Source organism: Glossina fuscipes, unplaced genomic scaffold, assembly GCF_014805625.2.
Source record: "Glossina fuscipes isolate IAEA_lab_2018 unplaced genomic scaffold, Yale_Gfus_2 1, whole genome shotgun sequence".
In the NCBI taxonomy this organism is placed as follows: Eukaryota; Metazoa; Arthropoda; class Insecta; order Diptera; family Glossinidae; genus Glossina; species Glossina fuscipes.
Genome location: NW_023998415.1, coordinates 30,280,741 through 30,301,939, shown reverse-complemented (window position 1 = coordinate 30,301,939; position 21,199 = coordinate 30,280,741). Strand labels below are relative to the sequence as shown.

The 21,199-nt window shown below is 33.3% G+C and overlaps 2 protein-coding genes across 3 annotated transcripts in view; both read right to left on the bottom strand.

Moving 5' to 3' along the window:
- LOC119645206 (speract receptor) overlaps nt 1-20,750 on the bottom strand; it is a 43,479-nt gene extending 22,729 nt beyond the window's left edge. The window contains exons 1-2 of one of the 2 annotated variants that reach the window (XM_038045223.1): nt 20,715-20,750; nt 456-614 (exon numbers count right to left, since the gene is read on the bottom strand). The gene's annotated coding sequence lies outside the window, so the exon portion shown is untranslated. Of the gene's footprint in view, nt 1-455; nt 808-20,714 lie in introns of those variants that run through there. The other variant, XM_038045224.1, reaches the window with a different exon arrangement.
- Nucleotides 812-2,028, bottom strand: LOC119645207 (endothelial lipase). Its single transcript, XM_038045225.1, has 2 exons — nt 1,810-2,028; nt 812-1,703 (listed from the first exon to the last, which is right to left on the bottom strand). Exons 1-2 carry the CDS (start codon nt 2,004-2,006, stop codon nt 944-946), a joined length of 957 nt encoding a protein of 318 aa, XP_037901153.1. The 5' UTR covers nt 2,007-2,028; the 3' UTR covers nt 812-943.
- Nucleotides 20,751-21,199: the final 449 nt, after the last annotated feature.

Here is a 21,199-nt window from a genome sequence, read left to right as displayed (position 1 = left end):
GATGCGAACGGAGAAATGCAAACAATTGATAGCACCTTGCTTGAGCATCTTTCAACCTTCCTAACGGCATCCTCTTACTTAATATACTTTCGCTCTTTCATGATTGAGACAACAGCATAGTCATTAACATTTTTTGTTTTTTCTTTTTTTTTTTTTTTTTTTTCTTTAAAAGAAGAATTTAAAGAAAGAATTCACATCGACTCAATATAAAGATAGAAAGAAAAAATGTTACAATTATCAAGGATTACTTTTTTTTAAAAGAAAATTCGAATTAAAGAGAAGTACTTGTATATATGAAGGTAATCAAGTAAAAAACTAAATACAAGGCATAGATAAATAATACGTTGTCCGCAAACTACATTACACGTAATACATTTTTTATATTAAACTTTGGTATTCTTTGCATTACCTTTAAGAGGTTTGATTAGATAAAAATTTACGATCGAGGTACCTACTCTTCTTCCTATTAAATCAAATAAATCGCAAAGCGTAGCAAATTTATGGATCGTATCAGACGTACATAGAAGCGTGGAGATAAATCAATTGAATCGTTTCAAGAATACGCCCGTAATTGTCGCGAAATCGTACATAAATTAGACGGACTAACTAAATACCTACAAAGAAACGTCAAGTTTATTTCAAATATCATACATCTATTTGTCCACTAATACGTTCACGGGACACGGGTTTATTTAAGGATCTCTCTCTACATTCGAATGCAAGCTTGTAGTGAATATTATAATAACAATCGGCATAAAGTTTGCCTTTATTTTCTTCTTATTTCGTCTTTAATTCAACACAAAATTAATTTTAATTAATTTCCTTTCATCTTATATAAGAGAAATCTTTAATTATTTGACTTTTTGATCTTAAAATAATATCAATATGTATGCAGCACCGTCTCCACTATAGAGCAGAGTGTTTCTTTATTTTATGCGAAATATTACCAAAATGTTGTTTTAAATGCACCTTTGCCGAATGGCTCCTCGGCGTTAGTCTCGACATAAAATATCCCCGTTGGCAAAGGATTTTGTTGCAAATCACCCATAAGTATGTTAAGCCAACGGCAATATTCAGGTTTGATATTAACATGTGAGCCGCATTTCGAAACAATAAACTCATGTTCTACGCTTGGTATCCACATATTCGCAAGTAATTCATAAGCTCTTTGATGGGAACAACGCATTCCGTTAACTCCGCAGCCAGGTTGTGTAATGCCCCCATTGGGATAGTAATCGGCATGGCCGCAGGGTGAGCTAAAACCGAATTGACCGGCATTTGTATGAATAACTTCTACATATACGGCATCATCAGCTGATAAACGTTGATTGGGCGGTGTATTTGAAAAATAAAGTATACCGAACGGATCAAGAGCAGTGATGCGTTCAATTTTCTTATTGAGTTTTTTATAGATGCTCTGACCTAAGAAACCAGCAATTTGGCCACCTAAACAGTAACCTACTACATGAACTTGTCGAAAATCTAATTCGAAAATGTCATGCAGTACAAGAAACAAGTCCGTAATTGAATCAGTTACAATGGAAGCAATCGTCGAAGCGTTCCGCACATCAGGAAAGAATTGATAGGTTAAGTAACTATAATCTACAACAATAACATTCGAATCTTCAATTGAGAGTTTCAAGTTCTTAATCACTTCGTATTCCTCAAAATTTTCGCTATCAAATACTCCATGTATAGCCAATCTAAAAACAACAACAAAAAAAAAAAAAACAACAAAAAAATGAATGAAAGCTTAGTGAATGAATTATTATTTTTTTTTTTATTTTTTATTCTTTATTTTGTACATACGTAGTGGGTTTTCGCACATCGATACCGCTTCGTATAATTGACTCTACATTAGCTTCTAGAGGTAAAGGTTCGTGTATTGTTTCCCTGGTATAAGCGGAAAAATCAATCAGATCCTTTAAATGCCTATTACGTGTGTTTGCTTTAATGGCTACAAGCCAACCTAACAAAATAATTAATAACCGCAAGGTAAACCGCATTCTCTTAAAGTTAATCGAAAACTGAATTAAAGGAACAATTGCCAATAAATTGAAATAATTTATTAAAATAGATAAGATATAGATAGTGCATGGAATTAAAAAGCTTGTGATTCGAGTGTGGACGGTTGTAAATAAGAAGCCAAACCAAATTCATTGATTACAATATGAATTTAATATGACTTGCAATAACAGCTAAAAAAAATTATAAGGAAAAAAAAACAAAAAAAAAAAACAATTGAAGAATTTTTGATTACAATTTTATAAAAATTTTATAAAAATTATTATGAAACGTAATAAGAAAAAAAACATTATTATTTTATATATTTTTCTCTTGTGATGCTGCAAGAAGAGAGGAAGCAAAGACAATATTCTATTATTTATTCTATTTATTTAAAAAGGAAACCGAAAGGAAAGTTAAGGAAGCAAACTTACGAGCAACTAACAGTTAGCAGCAAAAACTTTTCTAATTGCGCGAAGAAATAAGTATTTATTTGTATTGCGTTGAAAAACATTTTGTCGGTTCCGTACTCAAGGGTTAATTAAAACATAGTGCACAAGAAAAGTTGTACACGCAATACCATAGCAACCATGCTAATCATGCTAACGATGCTAACGAATTCACTGAAGATTTTTTTAATAAAATGAAAAGTGGAAATGCAAGTGGAAAATGGAAAATGGAAAAAAATAAACAAATAAGAAAGCTACATCCGATTGCGACCGAATCTTGCATACCCCATGCAACTTTCTATTTATCGGTATAAAAAAGGGAATGGAATACAAATCATCTTCCACTGTTTAGTTCACTAAAAGATGATGTTGAGAAAAAATTAGTCCACCACGTCATGACATGCGCGGCAGTTAAATCGGAGCTAACACAATTGGATCGTCGAGTCCCAATCCCCAAATACCTTATCCAAGAGTTGTTAAGAGAAAATTACTAAACCACGTCGTTGTGTCCGCCATATTTATTACAGCATTTTCAGATAGATAATATATCTTCATCTCAGGTATATGAAAAATAATTTAAAAATACATTTTCGACTACCCCATCTACCACAAGATCAATAAGCATCAAAGACGTCAAAAAATGAAAAAACAAAAAAAAAAAAATTGAAGTCACTTGTAAACCCGTGTGGGCATGGCCACTATTGCACATAAATAATAGAGTTTTCCGTAAAGAAAAATGTAGAATATATGTGTCAATCCGCTATCTTCCACAATTTGTAATTAACGCGCCAAAAATCCACAAATTTTTGCTTAGAGGAGCGGAGTTGCGTTCACTTGACGGTTTTCTGCGGGCGTAGCCCATTTTCAATACCAACTTCCAATGTCTCTCAGGCAAACAAGCACACAAACACACGCACATACACGCACAGACATGGCTTAATCGATTCAGAATTTCCAGCTGATCAAGAATATATATATACTTTATAGGGCCTCTGAAGCTTCCTTTTAGATTTTGCAAGGATTATAAAAAGAGTGAGTATACCCCTACCTTTCAATGGTGGATATAAAAATAATTTGCCTTTACAAGTATGTTAGGCACATTGGAAAGATTCCTATATTAACACCAACGATTGGTTCTAAAAGATGGCTTCAAAAATTGTTCCGACCGTTACTTTATATATATGTTACAGATTGTTAAATTTTTCTGCCTTGGAATTTTTGTTTTTTTTTTTTTTGCAGTCGTGTAAGATACTTTTAGGGCTTGAACAAAAAATTTGGTTAGCTGGATGGAAATGGCGGGGTCGACCCTACAGAATTTTTATAGGCCTATGTAAGGCTTCATCACGCCGGTCAGTATCAAAAGAGAAAAAATATCATTCCACTTATATGTATTTTAACAGTTTAATAATAGAAGATATATATAAGTAGACGAATTTGAAAAATTTTAAAAACCGAGTATTAGATATAACTAATTGATGAAATTAAGTTAAGTACATTATTTAGCAAATTCTGATAAAAATGTTAAAAAAAAAAAAAAAAAAAAAAAAAAACTTCAATTAATGAAACTCGCTTAAGAAATCTGCCGACGAATACGCATTCACAAGTGGGTGTAACAATAAAAACAACTCGATAAAAATTACAACATAATAAAATTGCAACTGGAGCGATGAGAGATAAGCCACAACTTTCGTTCACAATCAACTCTTTTTTTTTTTTAGTCATTAACATACAATACATATAACCGAGTAAGTCTTAAAGCAACCAGATATAAATGTTCCGGATCACACATCACAATAACAATCTTCTCTTCTTGGCAGTCAATTCAGAGATATTTACTTTATTTGCCGGTGAGCCTGCAGTTGAGTTCTCCGAAGAAAGTATGTCGTCAACATAGCATGATATTGTTCAACAAAACATTTCCTCCACATAATCGCTTGAAAAGTTTCCGCTGCCAGTCTTCTGATAGAGTGGCGGTTCTTAATATCCTGGCGAATTCCGAATCCGGAGCATCCTTTCAGTGCCCTTAACAAACAGCTTTGTTCGACTATGATTATTATTAGTACTTTTCGTATTGTAGGCAAAGGGATACTGAAGGTAGATGAAAGTCCCTTAAAATGGTCAATTCCAAGCACTATTGCCAGTAAACATCATCAAGTCATAACACATATATGTATATATATATATATATATGTAAAGAAATAATTGATATTATTTTTCCTTTCTCAACACACTAACACGCGTAGATGTCAGGAAAAAATGCGCTCGGTACTCGTAAATTTTTTGCTTTTTCTCTTCGTTTTCAATAAATTTTTGTTTTTATTCACAAGCTTTTCAACTTTGAAACTTCAATTCTCTCTCCTTTCACTTAATCCGCTATGTAATTTCAAAAAATTCAGACAAACTATTCAAATTTCTTCTTCAAACCCAAAAAAAAAAAAAAAAAAAAAAAAACAATTTTTTTCCAAAGAAAACTCGCCTACTCCTTCAGTACAGTTATAGACGAGTAATAAAAATTAATAATACACTAATAACAACCTGCCTTACATCATCTTATAAGTATTCATATATTCATGGCTTTTCAATATGAGGCGTTATAGGGAAAGTACTGCAGCCGGAAGCATTTCCAATAGCATTTGTCCCACGTCAATGTACCAAATTTCATCAAAATGTCTACAAAATTGCGACCTATCGATTGAACACAAGAAAAAAGGACAGACAGACGAACGGATAAGCTCAGAATCAATATCTGAATCAATCGGTATAATACAAAGTGAGTCCTTCTGGGCGTTGCGTATATCTGGACCAGCTTAATTTACCGTTGTACAGCTAACGATGTACGCTATAGCGAGGAATGAATGTGATTACGCACAAAGAAAACACAAACATCCTAACACTTTAGAATTTTGATTTATTTTGTATTATATTATTTTATAACATATTGTTATAAAAGTCGCATAGTTGATAATAGGGAATAAGGGAATAACCTCAAAATCCACCTAATTCTGTTAAAAATACAATTTTCCTCCCTATGAGGAAAAAAAAAATGAATAAAAGTAACTGTTATTAACAAGGCGGGATGCTTTGCCAGCTTGTGCTTTAGGACTTAAGCGAACCGTGAAATTAGAGAGGAATTAGGAAAACAATTTCCACGCGAAAAGGAGAAAAGATTTCCACGGAGTGTCTCTCCTTTATTATTTCACTTATTAGAAATAACTAGAATACAACAACAAATTAATATATATTTTAGTAATAGAATCATTTTAGAGAACTACAACTAACTACCATGTCATATATTGTCGGTATGTATGGCATGACTGTTGACAGAGCCCAATGATTTCTCGATAGTATAGACTTTCAAACGGTTCGTTGATGGTTCGCTATAGTTGTTTTAATGCGAGTACTTTTTTGGCCGCTATGGACAGATTTGGCCGGTTGCTGTTCACTCGGCTGACTGCCTATTTGACTTTGCAGAGCATGTTTTATCCATTGTCAAATATCGTATGAAGAAATCTTTTCTATTTCGCCTAAACAGCGGCAAGTAGAGGTCCAAATGGCTGAAATTTGATTGAGTGGTAGACAAAGGATTTCGGCTAACAATTCAATGATCGTGGGTGCAAATCTCAAGTACAGTAGAGTTTTTAACAGAGCCGATAGCCCTAGATAGGCCCTAATGTTTTAAGTCTTAGCCTTTTTTTGGCTGGTTAAAGAAAATAGTTCGGCTTACCCTATGCCTTTTTTACTTCTTTCATCGATCTTATATTAATCTTGCGTTATTTTTTTTTTTTTTTTTTAGATTCAAGCATGCCCTGTGAGATATTGAAATGTCGTATATTTTTAAATGATCACCTTAGTCCTGGTGCCGGCAAACTTAATGCTACTTGTTTTAAGTTACGGCAAGATAAAATGATAATTAAGTATAAGAATATGAATGCAGCTAAGCTGCCTGCTGTACTGACACTACCTGATAATGCGTCCATGATACGCGATTTGCAATCGTGCATTGAGCTCCTATGAGAATAAGACTTCGCCTAACACCAATATTTGAGTAACTAATACTTATTGTAGCTTCATTGTTCTTACTTTGCTATATAATCCATTATATATATATATATTTATTTTTTTTTTTTCTTTATCTTACGTAATAATTTTTAGCTTATTATATTAATTAGTGCATATTTCTTTTGCTTTTTTTTTTTACTTATTCCTATTCTATTGGGTTGGAGCCTTGCATTTAGTTACTTAACATTACCACCAGATTGACTTGTATTTTACAAATCTTGTAGCCATACCTCTTTCTTTCTCTTTCTTGCTGGCGTGTAGACTAATTTTATTGGTTAATGAATTGTAAGGTTTTGGTAATTAGTAGTTATATTAATTCCCACTCTTGGTTCCCCACCACCCATTTACTTTTTTTCATTAATCTTTGCGATTAACCACAACTGGTAGGTAGTAAATCTTTAATGAATCTCCCTGATCGTAACTCGTAGACGATTGCACACATGAACTGTCAAAGTATAAGCCCGTGTAATGAATTTAAAAATGTCGTGGAGCCATATGCTTTTAGGCGTTCTCTTTATATTCTGGGCTTCATTCTTGTGAGGAATGATAGATTACATGCTCGTGGTATAGGCGTTATAGGCGTGTTGTTAAAGCTTCCGAACTGGGAGTTTTTGAATAAATTTTCATTGAATTCTCTGATGGCAGCGTTAAAATTCTCTTCGATGTAATCTATTTGCCTAGTGGGATCTTGCCTCCTCTAAAATCAGACATCTTGATCTACTTTTGGTTTATTCTAAGATAATTATCGTTGGTGACTTAGATTGCAGGTTAATTTTTTTCTCGGTCTGCTTGTAACGTTATTCTTTCACACTTATCTGATTGGTGTCAGTTCGTTGATATAAATAGAATTCATTCCGAAATTCTGCCTTATACTAGAGGGTACCTCAGGGCTGTATCTTAGGCCCCCTTCCTTTCATTCTTTATGCCAACGATTTTCTTGGATATATTGAAACAAATATTTACGGGTCATTCATATACGCAGACGACATTTTTTTTCTATTCAGCACTGAGGCTAGCAATTCTATTGTCCATGAGTCAAACATTAATCATAGCTTTAAAATTCTTTCTCAATGGTTATTGGCGTGCATCCTACTCATCAATTCATCCAAATCTAAAGCTATGATTTTTGGTTATAGTGATCGCCTATCCTCCCCCGATTAGTGATTACATAATAGATATTGTTGACATTCTTAAACGCTTGGGCATCGCCCCACCTATGAAAAGCGCGTTGATGACATACATGGCAAAAATGTGGGTACCTTCCGCCCTATATATTCTAAGAATACTTATTTACTTCAATCAGTCAACTGACCCATACTGGCCCATACTCTCCCAATGCCCAATACGGATTCTGTATACCTTAAAGGCAGTCTTTGGGACTATGGCCTATGTATTCTCGGTACTAAGTCTGCATTTCTGAATAGCAGTTTTAAACGTTTCCTTGGATGTACCTTTAGGTAGTTTATTTTATGCCGTAACCTATTGCTCTTTTCGAAGGTTGTTAAATGTAGTCAGCCTTTTCAATTAGTTTCCTTATTTTCGTTTACTCAATCTATCAGAAAACCGTAGATTATTATCCTCTGGAATTACTTGCCCCTTAATCTATGTATATTCTCCCATTCTAATTTCGTGAATGAAACTCTTTCTCGTTTCGTCACTAACGGGTAGGACATCTGCTCCTTTCCACATGATTGCTAGGTCATTAATCCCAGTGTTCCCCGACCATCACTTAGCTAGCTTTGCATCTTGTTGATTGTACTCAGTGAATAGCCCCACCACCTGAGGCCATTTTCTAAAATGATTGTTCTTTTAGCTTTCTTTCTTCGATCTCTTATGGGCTGGCTGGCTGGCTGGCTGGCTGGCTGAGTGGCTATTGCAAAATTGTAAATTATAATTTGTATTTTGTCTTGCTCTCTCTCTCTCTCTCTCTCTCTCTCTCTCTCTCTCTCTCTCTCTTATCGAAGAATAATAAAATTATAATTTAGTGTTTATTCATAAACCATATCCTTATACTTATACTTATATCGTACTTATATTTATGCATTCAGATATTGGCCAGCAATACACATTCATTGGCCGTTGAAAGGCTTTGTGTACTACGCTAATCGAAATCTAATGAAACGAAATAAAAATAAAATTAATTATAGAATGGTAAAGAAATTCATTTTTACAAAAGAGATTTGAACGATTTTTCAAATATTTCTCTAAAGTGAAATAAAATACATTTTATGGAGCTTTTGTAATTTTATTTATATTGGTTCTTTAATTAAATATATTTTACATTTTAAGGAAATTTTTAGAAATATTTTATCTTTTTGGGTCAATGTTGATAAAAATAAAATGTGTCATAAGGTTCGTTTTTTTAGTTTAATACGCATACACGTAAAAAGAAATTTAAACATATGTGTATGGATCTTGATGACGATGATGATGATGATAATGATTATAGTGATAGCGACACGCCCTGTTAACCCTCAGCTTATATAAGTCACACTCGCGTAGTTAAGCAGAAAATCATCGCATTTAGGAAAAAAAAAAAAGTACCGACGCTTTTAATGAACGCCTGCATACCACAAAAAAAAAAAAATTTGTCAACTGACTGATAAAATACTAATTGTTGTGCTCTACTTTTTTAAGGCCTTTTCGTTATATGCAAATAACGTAAGACAACAATAAAAGTTTCTCTTAAACACCATTCCATTAACACTTTATAGTAATTGAAATCCAAATCCAAAAAAAAAAAAAAAAAAAAAAAAAAATAAAAAAAAAAAAAGCTCTGAAGATTAAATTACAAACTCTTTAAATTTAAACGTTGCCTTCTATTTATGTAATTTTAGCTAAAACTTGTAGGTCGCTAAAAACATCAGTCAGATATGATACAATCAATCATTGCCTTGAGGACTCCCGTAAGCTTGCATTATAATACACTTTAGTGTAACAGAAAGTAATATTTTTAATTATCTGAATAAAAAGGGCCACTTTTTATGTAACGGGATAATATAGTGAAAAGGTCAGACAGTTGGATATCGCAACGGATAAACGCACGTGACATTTACATTGGTAAAGGTAGCTAGTTCGGCAGTAACGAGCGGGTTGGGGTTCACTTTTCTCCCAACAAACACTACACAAGCGGTTGCAATCAAGAAATACACGCACAGAACCCCCGTATGGAGACAAATAAACTATCGAAACTTTCTTATCGGACCCTGGGCTATTCACTACTCTGGACAATTATTTATTGAAAGTGATTTCATTGCGATTGATTTGAATTCGCTCACACAGTTATTGAAAAATCGGCGAAACTTCATGTATTTTCGATTGTGTAATTGAATGTAGAGCACAATTTTGAATTGATTAAATAGAGCTTGTGAAAATATTACAAATTCTCAAAAAGTTCATGGTTTTATTAATAAAGTTATGTATATGTATGTGTCCAAGGTTTGCAATGAAATCGGTTTAAACTCATCTCACTGCCGCGCTTACTCATTTATCAGACTATGATATTGGGGGAAAAAACACGCCTAAATACGGTGAATACTCGGCGACCAATTTTTTAAGGGGTAGCGTACGTAGAGTCATTTTTGACAATATTACAATTAATGAAACCATATTTGTCGAGATTGGGACGCTTCAAGAAGTCGGCTTTATCACTAAATCCCCTGCCACGCTCGTCGTAAAAGGATATGTTCGGTTTGTGCGGGCGTACGCAACAAGCAGATGGACTTGAGATAAATCAATCTCTTATTAAGCTTGTTTGTCCGTCTTTCTGTCTTGTTTTCTTATTTTGAACCTACAAGTTGCAATTTTTAAAATATTTTGATGAAATTTAATGCACTGACAAGTTTCCGACTGACCATTTTTCTGCCACTTCCCATATAACGTCTAATTTTGAAAAATTTTTATTTAAATAAGCATCGGACGATGTAGGGTATTTAATGACGCATCGTGCCCAACTATAATCATAGTTTTGATTTGTTGTTAATAGATTATTTATAATGGGATCAGTGTAGAGAGGCTGGGGGTACAATTCCACTCACTAAATCAATGGTAAAACTTTTAAGTGACTATGGTATTATTAAGTAAAAAATGTCTCTGCAATTTTACATTTCAACCTAAATCTTTCCGAGACCAAGTTTCATTTCTAATTTCTCAAGAAAATGATTTATTCACAGAGATTTATACCTACATTGGTTTACTATTATATTTCGATTCCCTTAAACTCGATTGTCTGCGTCCGAGGTAAATACTCTGCGGAAAAATGCTTTTTGAAGACTAGTCATAAATACCAAATGCCGTTGGCGAAATGAAATGATATTGTTAATCGCTGTTTCCGACGAGTTTTCATTTATCATCACACCAATCGACAGCTTTATCAAGCTACATGACTTTATGACGTCGACAAGTAAAGAATCATTGATTTTACCATTGGAACAATTTCGTCTCCTAGAAAATCGAGTAGTGTTCTTGTAGACTTATCTTATCCAATATGTCATTTTGTTGACAGTATATTATTAGATAATACTGTGATCTCGTCAGATGAGAGACAACTTATTATCGTTAAACTTTACATCCAAGTAAAAGTTGTCTCCGTGAAGTGCAAATAAAAATGTTGTTTTGTTTTTTTTTTTTTTAACTTTTTCAATAAATTAAGACGCCCGCGAAGAAAAATACCTCGAAGGAAAGGATTGTTGAAAAAATGGCTACGCTGATATATTCAAAGCGCAGAGCCCCGGAGAGTGTAGACAAACCGCGCATTTAGAGGAACCGGCTGATAGTTGTATATTATGACCGACTCGGACTCAAGGTAACCTTATGCAAGCATGACTACTGACACTGATGAGAAACAGAGCAACTGACGTTGAATGTGAAAAGATTCAATACGATATATATGCTCAGCGTAACTCAGCGTAACTCAGCGTAACTTAGCCCCAAAATTCCTCATCGCAAAATACATGAAGAATACATTGATATTAGATCCTGTACTAGCCTGTCTTAGTTGCATTTCTTTTTCTCTTAGAATACCCAATAATGAACATTTTGTATGGATTAGTCTCATCCCGAATTCATATACGGCCGCAATCGTGGCAAAGATGCTGACTAATGACATAATAAACGTTTCCTTTTACTACAAAAAAACCTTTGAAATTACATTCGTACACATTATTATTTATATGTATTTTAGTGGTAACGCTGAAGGATGGAAACGGAAATATTGAAGTTAAAGTGTTAACGTAAGTGGGGACCACCGAGAACAAGGTCAACAAGATTAAAAGAACGCAATAGCCAACGGCTCTGAAGTGTAAAAGTCTAATAAAGTCTTGGTATGTTTTAATTTAATAGAGCGCCGCAAACAACACACACATGTTGCTTTGAAAATAATGTTTTTTTTTTTTTTTTTTTTTTTTGCTTCCTTTCGCTATTGAACATTGCTTGTGCATAATATGAACAGAAACAAAAAAAAAATTAATTTAAACAAACTTTATTCTTATTAAATTGCTAAATGCTCCTTGAATATGTAATGAAATGAATTTTTGCAAACATCACAAACATACATACAGAGTAATTTACAAGCGCACACGGACTGGCTGCGTTTAGTTTAGTGTTAAACTTTTTGTTAACAATTTGTTTCTCAGTAGGTCAATTATGTCTGTGCTGTTATTTAACTCGCTAAATTTGTTGTTGCTCTTTTCTTTTTTTTTTTTTTTTTTTTTTTTGTTTTCGTTTTCATTTTAAATACTCTCTACCGAAGGTCGAAATCATAACAATTTAATCATTTGATAATATATGAAATCTAGAAATTCCAAAAAAAAAATGCGTAAAATTGGGTAATCGGCCAACACGCACGAATGACACATATATATCATAAAGTTATAATTCACTTTGGAAATGTTATAAATAAACAAATTAACTATTAACAGATAAACGGACAAAAAGTGTTGTGCAGAAATCCGCACTTCATCTACTATCGTCCTTCAAGAGACGAATAATACTCGATAATCGATTCGACAGTTCGATGACAATCAATTAATGAAATTTTATTTCGGCTTTCTTAGGATCAGACATAGCCTAATACAATATTGACTTTAACATCTTATTGTTCAAATGATTTACGAGAATATTCATTTACCTGCGGAGAGACGGTAGTTACAAGCCAATCTAATTAACCTCTAATTAGACTCTAAAAGATGAAAGCGAAAATCAACTTAGTAAACACTACAAGGAGACAGCAGTGTTATTACTTTTTGGAATAATATCAATGTAGTTAGATTCCAAGTTGAGTCTGGCATTATTTTTACGAGTTAACAACCCCCGGCTTGACTAAACTGATTCACAACACTGAAGGCCAGTTGAGCAACACTGCAAATCAGGCAACAAAAACTGTCAGCTGTCAAGTCAAGTCTTTTTCTCGATCAGGCAACGAAACGAGCCAACATTTTTTTCCTATTCTTGTACCTTAAGTGTGTAATAGTTTGTTTTGGATATGTCAAATATATACATATATATATATATGATAACAAAAATCAACAAAAGTACTGATTTTTTTCTTGTTTACATGACCAATCACCGCGGGGATGTCATCTGTTCATGTAACGTGGCAGGCAATGGCGAAAAAGACACGGAGGTGATGGTCACAGCTGAATGGGTGTATATGTGTGTCCGGTCAATTCGCAAATATCAAGATTTTATAGACTCGCTGAGCACTCAGTACGCAGCTACGATCACTGACTTGGTAGTCGGAATTGCTAGTCATTCGGCTACGCGGGCGGATAAACCAAAGTACTGCTTCTTAAGTTGCCCCACCCCCCCCCCCCTCTCTCTTTTTTGATTTTTACTTGTCAATGGAGAAGGAGTAAAAGGGATCTTATGAGCATTGGAAGGGATGGTATTGAAAACCACGTTTCGTCGTCGACATCTATCTTATAAGTCGAGCCAAAAAGGAAAAAAAAATGCTAAGAACAATAAGGTGCACAATTCCTAAGATGCTTGCTAAGATGTTAAATGTAAAGCGATGTCATACTTTCGAGAATGCTATCTGTCTGGTCTTGTGATTGGCGTAGATATGATCTATTAAATAAAAATCGACGTGATTCTGCGATTGCCTAAAATATTACGAATAAAATGATAATAAAAAGCAAATAAAAACTTTTCATGCTCATGGACCAGTGGTACATTGCAAGGGCACGTAACGCAAAAACAAATTCCGAAACCAATTAAAATTTTCGTCACTTCAGCAATCACATACATATATATATATATATACATATATATATACAAATATTTCATTAATATATAATGAGTTTAGAGTAATTTGATCCTTCAACTTATATTTATAAACTGTTTCGAGGATTACACGAGCACGGGAGTACAACACCCTAAGGATAAGCATAAATTTACATGAAGTGACATTAGGCGGACAGACGGACAGACAAAGCAAATGATTAAGAATCATTTTTTAAATCGATCAGCATAATAAAAAATGGATCTATCTTAAGCCCCCCTTGTGGATGTTACATGCGTTCACACAAGCATAATTTAATGAATAAATATCGTAATCCATTGAAAATATGAGGAAACTGCAGCTCATACGTTTCGAGCAAATAAAGTTGTGGTGACATTATTACTAAATAATATTCATTCGGCATTTATTACCCATATGCACCTATACATCTCTACATGTTTGTCTGTACGCCAATGAATTTTTTTTTTTTATTATTATATTTCTTGCCTTTTGGTATTCTTCTAGTAGTAGTTGCCGTCATTTTTTTTTTTTTTTTTTCTTGTTTTAATTTATTTTCAACTATCGGTATTCTTTATAATTTGGGAGAGATGTGCATTTCGTTCTATGCGCGTAAGAGTGTTTGTCTAGAAAATTTGCGTTCATTTAAAATGATATGTTGCCAGCTATTATTATATATGCATATTAGTGCAAGCGTATGCGGTTTTTTTTTTTTTTTTTTTTTAAATACGTGTTTTCAATGAAAACACAATTTATTATTGATTAATTGCTAACGAAATTCATGATATAATTAACCAAATTATTTAATTTGTGGAGCTATTAAATAAATTGTATTTTTGAGTTAAGCTTTTATTTAAATAAACTAAAAGTTGAAAAATGATTTGCTCTCAATCACTTTTATGTGAAATACACATGAAAGCTTGAGGCGCTTGAGGCGCTTGAGATTTTAATTGAGTTTCTCGAGTTAATGTGTACCGTCCCAGACTTTATGAATAAATAAAATAAAATAATATGTACACTGCGTAGGCATATGAACTAGTAACCGGGATAAAATTTAAATTAAAAAAAAAAAAAAAGGTTAGGTAAGGAAGTAATTATTTTATACAATTTATTTTCTACTCTTTAATCTTTATTATATATAATATAATGTTTCGCATATTATTCTTTAAGCCCTGCTACTTCCTACGCATACAACGCGCAATGTTAACAAGGATAAAATGTGACACTATTTAGCGGGCGGTGTTTTAAATATACAGAGTAGTCAACCACTACTACATACTGCTTTCATGAAGCTGAAGCAAAAATGTGTGCAAAACAGTGAACGAAATATCGAATGAAAACTTTCATGGTGACGCGAAAGCAAATTAGGTAAAAGCTTATAAAAAAAAAAATGAGTGAAAATATTATAGTGCGTCGTGGTTGATCGTTAAGTATCCTACACTGCTCTACAGTTAGTCAGTTAACAACTTTCCTAAATGAGACCATTTGCGGGAAATGGCCGAAAAAGTGGTGCGATCCGATCAGTTTTTAATAGTGCTCGTCCTTGGACCAAAACACTTTATGAAGTAATATCCTAAAAATTGCTACATGTAGGGCTAGATGGACGGACAAGCTTAGTATGGCTTTCTGAACTGATCGATATTATAAAGCGTGAGTGTATCTCATGTCCTTCTGCATGCAGTACAAATCCCCCTCCGCGTATAGGACAAGTCATTCAGGATACAATAGAGAAAGTAAAATTCATTAATTATTCATCAATTTAGCATTAAGCACTTCTAGGATCTTGCGAATTGCATCGTTTAGATATTTTAGTTATTCGTTGTATAGGAGACATGCCCCTTTTCTAACTTGCTACACGACCATTAATAAGAAATGCCTACGACAGATCTTAGCTTTTTTTTAAGAGCATTCCAACAGCGGCCAGCAGATGAACAGACAATCATACCTGCTTACAAGGATTACGAATCTTACACCTTTTAGATATGTATATAGTTTTCTCTACAAACGAAGGAACAAATCTCTTGCTTTCCTCCTCTGCTGCTATGGTGCTAATAATAAGATAGATAAGACGGAAAATTCTGTTGTACTTTGCCACCTGTAGGTAACTCCACGGCTAAGATCAAGTCAAGCAAGTAGAATATGTGATGTGAGATCTTATTATGTACTGTACGGCGCATCTAGCGTGGGATATAAGAGCACTTCTTTCACCATCCTTCATCAGTTAGGTACGAAGTGCAGAGCGTATAAAGTGTAGTGGAGACAGTGCATGTAAGAGATTACGTTTGGTATGCGCTGGAAAGATATTTTGCCATATTTCGTTTTGGAGGTGCCAGGCTCGAGGAGCGATAATGACATTTTGCGGCCCAAATTGGAAAGTAACCCACATCTAGAGTATAACTGAGATGTGTGAGCCCTCGACTGCATACAGTGAAATGCTCAAGTGCTCGGCTCATGGGCGACGAAAATGTGTCCAGAACTCTCGACATCGTTGAGCAAATTAACATAAATCCTAGAGAAACATTATCGTAAATAGCTTTATAGAGCCAAGAGGGCTACAAGTATCATTTTCATTTAAGATGACCTTCGTATCGATACCGTCCAGCAGTGTAAGTGCAATAAGCCAATAAATTATGTGTGTGTTGGCATTTTATAGAAACACTTAACAAGATTATAAGCAGTTATCTAAACGTAACACTTGGAACAATAAAATGAAATGAAAAGAGTGTTCTTTTATTTCTAAAGGCAAGAAGAAATCGCGAACACGCAAACCACATCCGCTATGCGTGCCATCGATTCTTTACAAAATGCTTCTCGCTATGGCCGACTGGTAACTTATTGTTTTGTCAGATCGCTACTAGAAACAGAATCCCATGCGACGTTGATCGATGTAATAAGCAAACGCACAAGTTCGTGTATATTGTATTTCGCCGATAATGCAAGATCCAAACAATACATTGACAAAAAATTTAATCGAAAGTTGGATCGGAAGAGTTTCGGAAATACAAAATGGATAATGACCTCTCTTATTAGGGTAAAAAATGCAAAATTTAATAAAAATTTAAAAAAAAAAAATTAACATTAAAAAAGTATTCCTCTTATTATAATATAAACAAATTAAGAAGAAATGAAGAGAAAAAGCAAAATAAAAACAAACATAGATATATATATATATATATATATATATACATATCGTGATTTCATACATTTTTAATAAATTAGCTCAAATTAGCGTAGATTCGGTGGCAAAGGTCTCGACATACTGTTATGTTGATTGATAAACTCTTCTTAAGACGAACACAATTTTGTTTATGTCAAAATAGGCTGATGTGCATGCACGGCAAGTTCGACTTGGCGGTGTAAGCCTAACTGTCAAATATCCTCCCAAAAAGTGCTCTTCGTCTAATTCGAAAAACTATTACGCGGGATCGGAAGGACAAATGTCATGGGAGAGCACAAACACAGAGTGATCCTCATTTTTTTTATCAGATTCTTCCTGCCATGACTTTTGAGACAGGCACAGCTGAACAGCTGAACATTTCATTTTTGGATACAAAAATCTGATATCTTTAGATAACCTTCTAATGTGTTCTCAATACGTTTAGCAAGCTTTATGAGATCATTCGTGCTGGTAACGATGATGATCATCTCACGCAGCTGACTTCCTTTATCAAAAGTGCATAATTCTCTATTTTGTAATAGTATAGAACAATGAGTTCGCTAAAATATTTTTAATTAATTATTTTTCCTAACTACCCAACTATCTAATTATCAGTCTTAATTAGCCTGTAATTATCAGCTGTAATCAATCTTCTGGAAATAACTCCTAAAAGGTTAGTACACATACACCTCTGGATAGTACATTACACCTCTGCCCGACCTAAATCAACAATCAATTTTTCCATGCATCATCAAGCACGTCTGCCATCATTTATAAAACGTGAAAGTTCATCAAATAACAACAACTCGAACAACGTTCACTTGGTTTTCCTTTTTGCAATAACTTTTCTTTCTCTTTTCATTTCTGTCAATAATAAAATTGTGAGCAGCAGTTTTCTGCTACAAGAACAAAATAAAATGATTCCCCCTAGTTTTTTGTTTCTTGTTCATTGCCCAGTTCGTCAGTAGACAGACAGTAGTCAATATTCAAATTAAATGTTTGTGTGAAATTTCAGTGCCATAACTACTAAAAATTCAAAGTCAATATAAGCTTCAATTTTTTTTTAAATAATTTCAATTTTGTTTTTTGTGTTTATTCGGTGTAGTTGAGCAGATCTATTTCAAATTTCAACTTACATCCGTACCGCCTTGCTGAAGAGCCCTTTCATACTTAAAACGATACGATAAACAGTGGCCCCTTTTAATAAAACAGTCCATAGGACCAGTTTCGTTTTCAACAATAAATTCATATTCATAGTTACATCAAAAGATGTAAAAAGCAATGCCTCGCAATGGACATAACTTTACATGAAAAATTGTGAAACTTTTCCTCCTAACAAGTGCTCAATTTATCTAAAAAACAAGTGAGAACATTATAGTCCGGCAAGGTCGACAATCAAATATCCTGCAGTTATTCGCTCATTTTAGTAAAAATACATCAAATAATTGCAGATTATTTTCATACAAAGGCATACATATTTCATATTTCACATGCCCAGTCCACTTACTTAATTCACTTAACAAATATTTGATTACTTTGCACTTTCCGTCATAAAAAATTTGGAAATTGTACTTTCTCTGTCGATGAGTGGTGGGTGCTTTTCATGATAGCCCACCGTTGGGAAATAATAAAAATTGTTGTATGTGATCCAAATTCCCTACTGTTCACTTTATTTGTTTATTTATTTTTTGCCATTTTGCTACTGTGGCCCAATTTTCACCATAAGGTATTACAAATTTTATCTACTTCTCAAGGGATCTCTACTCTTCATGAGAAATCTTATATGGAGCGAGGGTCACGATACATACCCAAGTGATTCAAATTTAGTCCACTTTTACTTCTATTTTAAATTACAACAAATTTTCATGACAAATACTCCTTTCTGTTATAGAAGGGTCTGCATTGCTCAAAATTGTTATATGCGCTGGTATCTAAAAAAATGACCTACGTGGTCCAAATTCGTTAAGGTTAATTGCTATGTCAATTTCCTCTAATCATTTTCACCACGGAATGTTAAGCATTGCACCTTTTCACCAGTTTTCGTAGGAACGGTCATATGAGAGAGGGTTCAAACAACTATCCAAACAACCGAACCAAATTTCTCATACCAATTTAGAATGACGAAATACTATTCCGTAGCAAATTGCGATCGAAAAAGTGGACCATCGTTAATGGAGTTCGCTCTTGAGTTTTGCGACCCGCAGACTGAACATAATATATATAGATAGACTTCGGACGGACAGAGGGATTAGATCGATTCCGAATTATTTTCAGATAGCGATTCTAAGCTTATCTGTCCTGATGTCCGTATGTCCGTTCGGTTTTTTTGTGTTTAACCTGCAAAGCCAGCGCAATTTTTCAGATATTTTGGTCAAATTTAATACACTGGCATGCTTTAATCCAAGAACGGACGTCATTAAATATGGTTCATGGTATGGAGTGAACAACTTTATCGACCACTTCTCACATAACGATTTATTTTGAAAAAATAAAATATTTATTTTATTATTGAAAAGTCATTTCTCATTGTTGTTACTTTGCTTTCTTACTTGTCACTTATTACTTATTCTCCAACTTGTCAATAATAAAGGGCTCAACGGGCGGATGAGTTGTTATGTTGTTAACATCTAGCCAATGGGAGAAATGATAGAAATGCACATTTTCAGAAAAAAGTGTGTACCGTGATGTGTTCGTTCGAGTATTTATTTCTTTAAAAGCAACATTTTCGTAAATTAGTTAAGAATTCGCGACACGTCTTTGCACAAAATATTACAATACATGCATATAAAGGAACAGATTTTACACTCTTTTTGTCAAGCGCACGCAATGTGCAAACACAATGTTTTTGTGTTTTCTTTTTTGTCTATTATTTAATGGTGTTTTTGTTTTTTTTTTTTTTTTTTTTTTTTTTTTTGGGCTGATTGCAGTGCAATGCGAAAGACTTTGTCCGTCATATGTTATTTTGAGATCTTATATTAAATCGCCGTAATCGATATAAACTGAAATGTGATTGCGTTTCGAATGTTTTGTGTTGCACTGTGAAATATTTGACAAAATTTTGATTTCTTTACATTAAACGCATATTTTCTCAATTCATAAATGATTGCAATGCGCAATGTGCTGAACTTGGACTTCGTTGGGTTAATGCCCTGTAAAAAATTTCATACAAAAATTTTTGGTTAAATTTTTACAAACTAAAGAAGAAAAAATTATTTTATTCGAAACGGTTTTTCCTTTTTTTCGTTAAATCAACAAAAATCTTTTTTTTGGATTTTTTTCGTTTTTTCGATACAAACGGTAAAATGAACATTTCGTTTGAAACGAATGTCTAACGCCCGACATTTATTGCGCTGTTGAATAGATAGGGACCGTTTTAAGAAAGATGATGATGCTTAACAAAGAAATTGGTATGTGATACTCTTTATGTTGCCTTAAGAGGGCGCTGCCCGCTACCTCTACTAGCTAAGTCTAATTGCGCCCGATATTAAAATGACCAAGAAACAACATTATTTTAAGCATAATAGAGAGAGTCTATGAGTCTTTCTGCTTAGTTTCTGCTAAAGTTGAACGTGAACATGAAAATATTTTATATTTTTTGTCTTTTTATTTTATTATTAAGAAAAAAAAAAACATTTTATATAAATTGTAAGAAAATTGCATTTGCATTTTTTAAACGTAGACACCCAAAAAAATTTACCCCCACAATAGCACCAACAACAATAGCAAATACAACCTGTTGTAGAATTTACCTGTAAAAAATGTTTTTTTATTTTTTCTTTTTTTAATATGCAACACATAAATCACTTACACGTTAACAACAAGAACAAGAACAACAACAACAATAATGATTATAATAATAATAATAATCGTAGCAACAATAACAAATATAAGAATATATGCTGGTTATAATAAATTTACACTTCGCTTAGTGAGTTGGACAAGTTTCCAAAATGAAAATAAAAAAATAAACAAAAAAAAAAATTCTTTTCTTTTTTTACGTAAAAAAAAAATAGAAAAAAATAAAAACAACAAAACAAAAAAATGTTTTTTTTTTCTTTCCTTTTTTAGAATTATATTTGAATTTTACTTAAATGCAATGTAAATTTGCTTTCATTCCATTATTTATTTGTTAAGCAAAAATGTACCGTTAACTTTGCTTCCGTTTCCCGTATGCGAAATTTAAAAACAACCGTTTCACTCAAACAACAAATAACAACTAAAAGCTATATACTATATAGTTAACGGCAGCACTCACTTACTGACATCAAGTTTATTCGTACATGTTAACTGTAA

Bases quoted from the DNA above. Each gene is read 5' to 3' on its own strand.
- LOC119645207 (XM_038045225.1), bottom strand. From the start codon at position 2,006: ATGCGGTTTACCTTGCGGTTATTAATTATTTTGTTAGGTTGGCTTGTA. The intron at 1,704-1,809 runs GTATGTACAAAA...TGTTGTTTTTAG, and splicing joins GATGTGCGAAAACCCACTAC to ATTGGCTATACATGGAGTAT.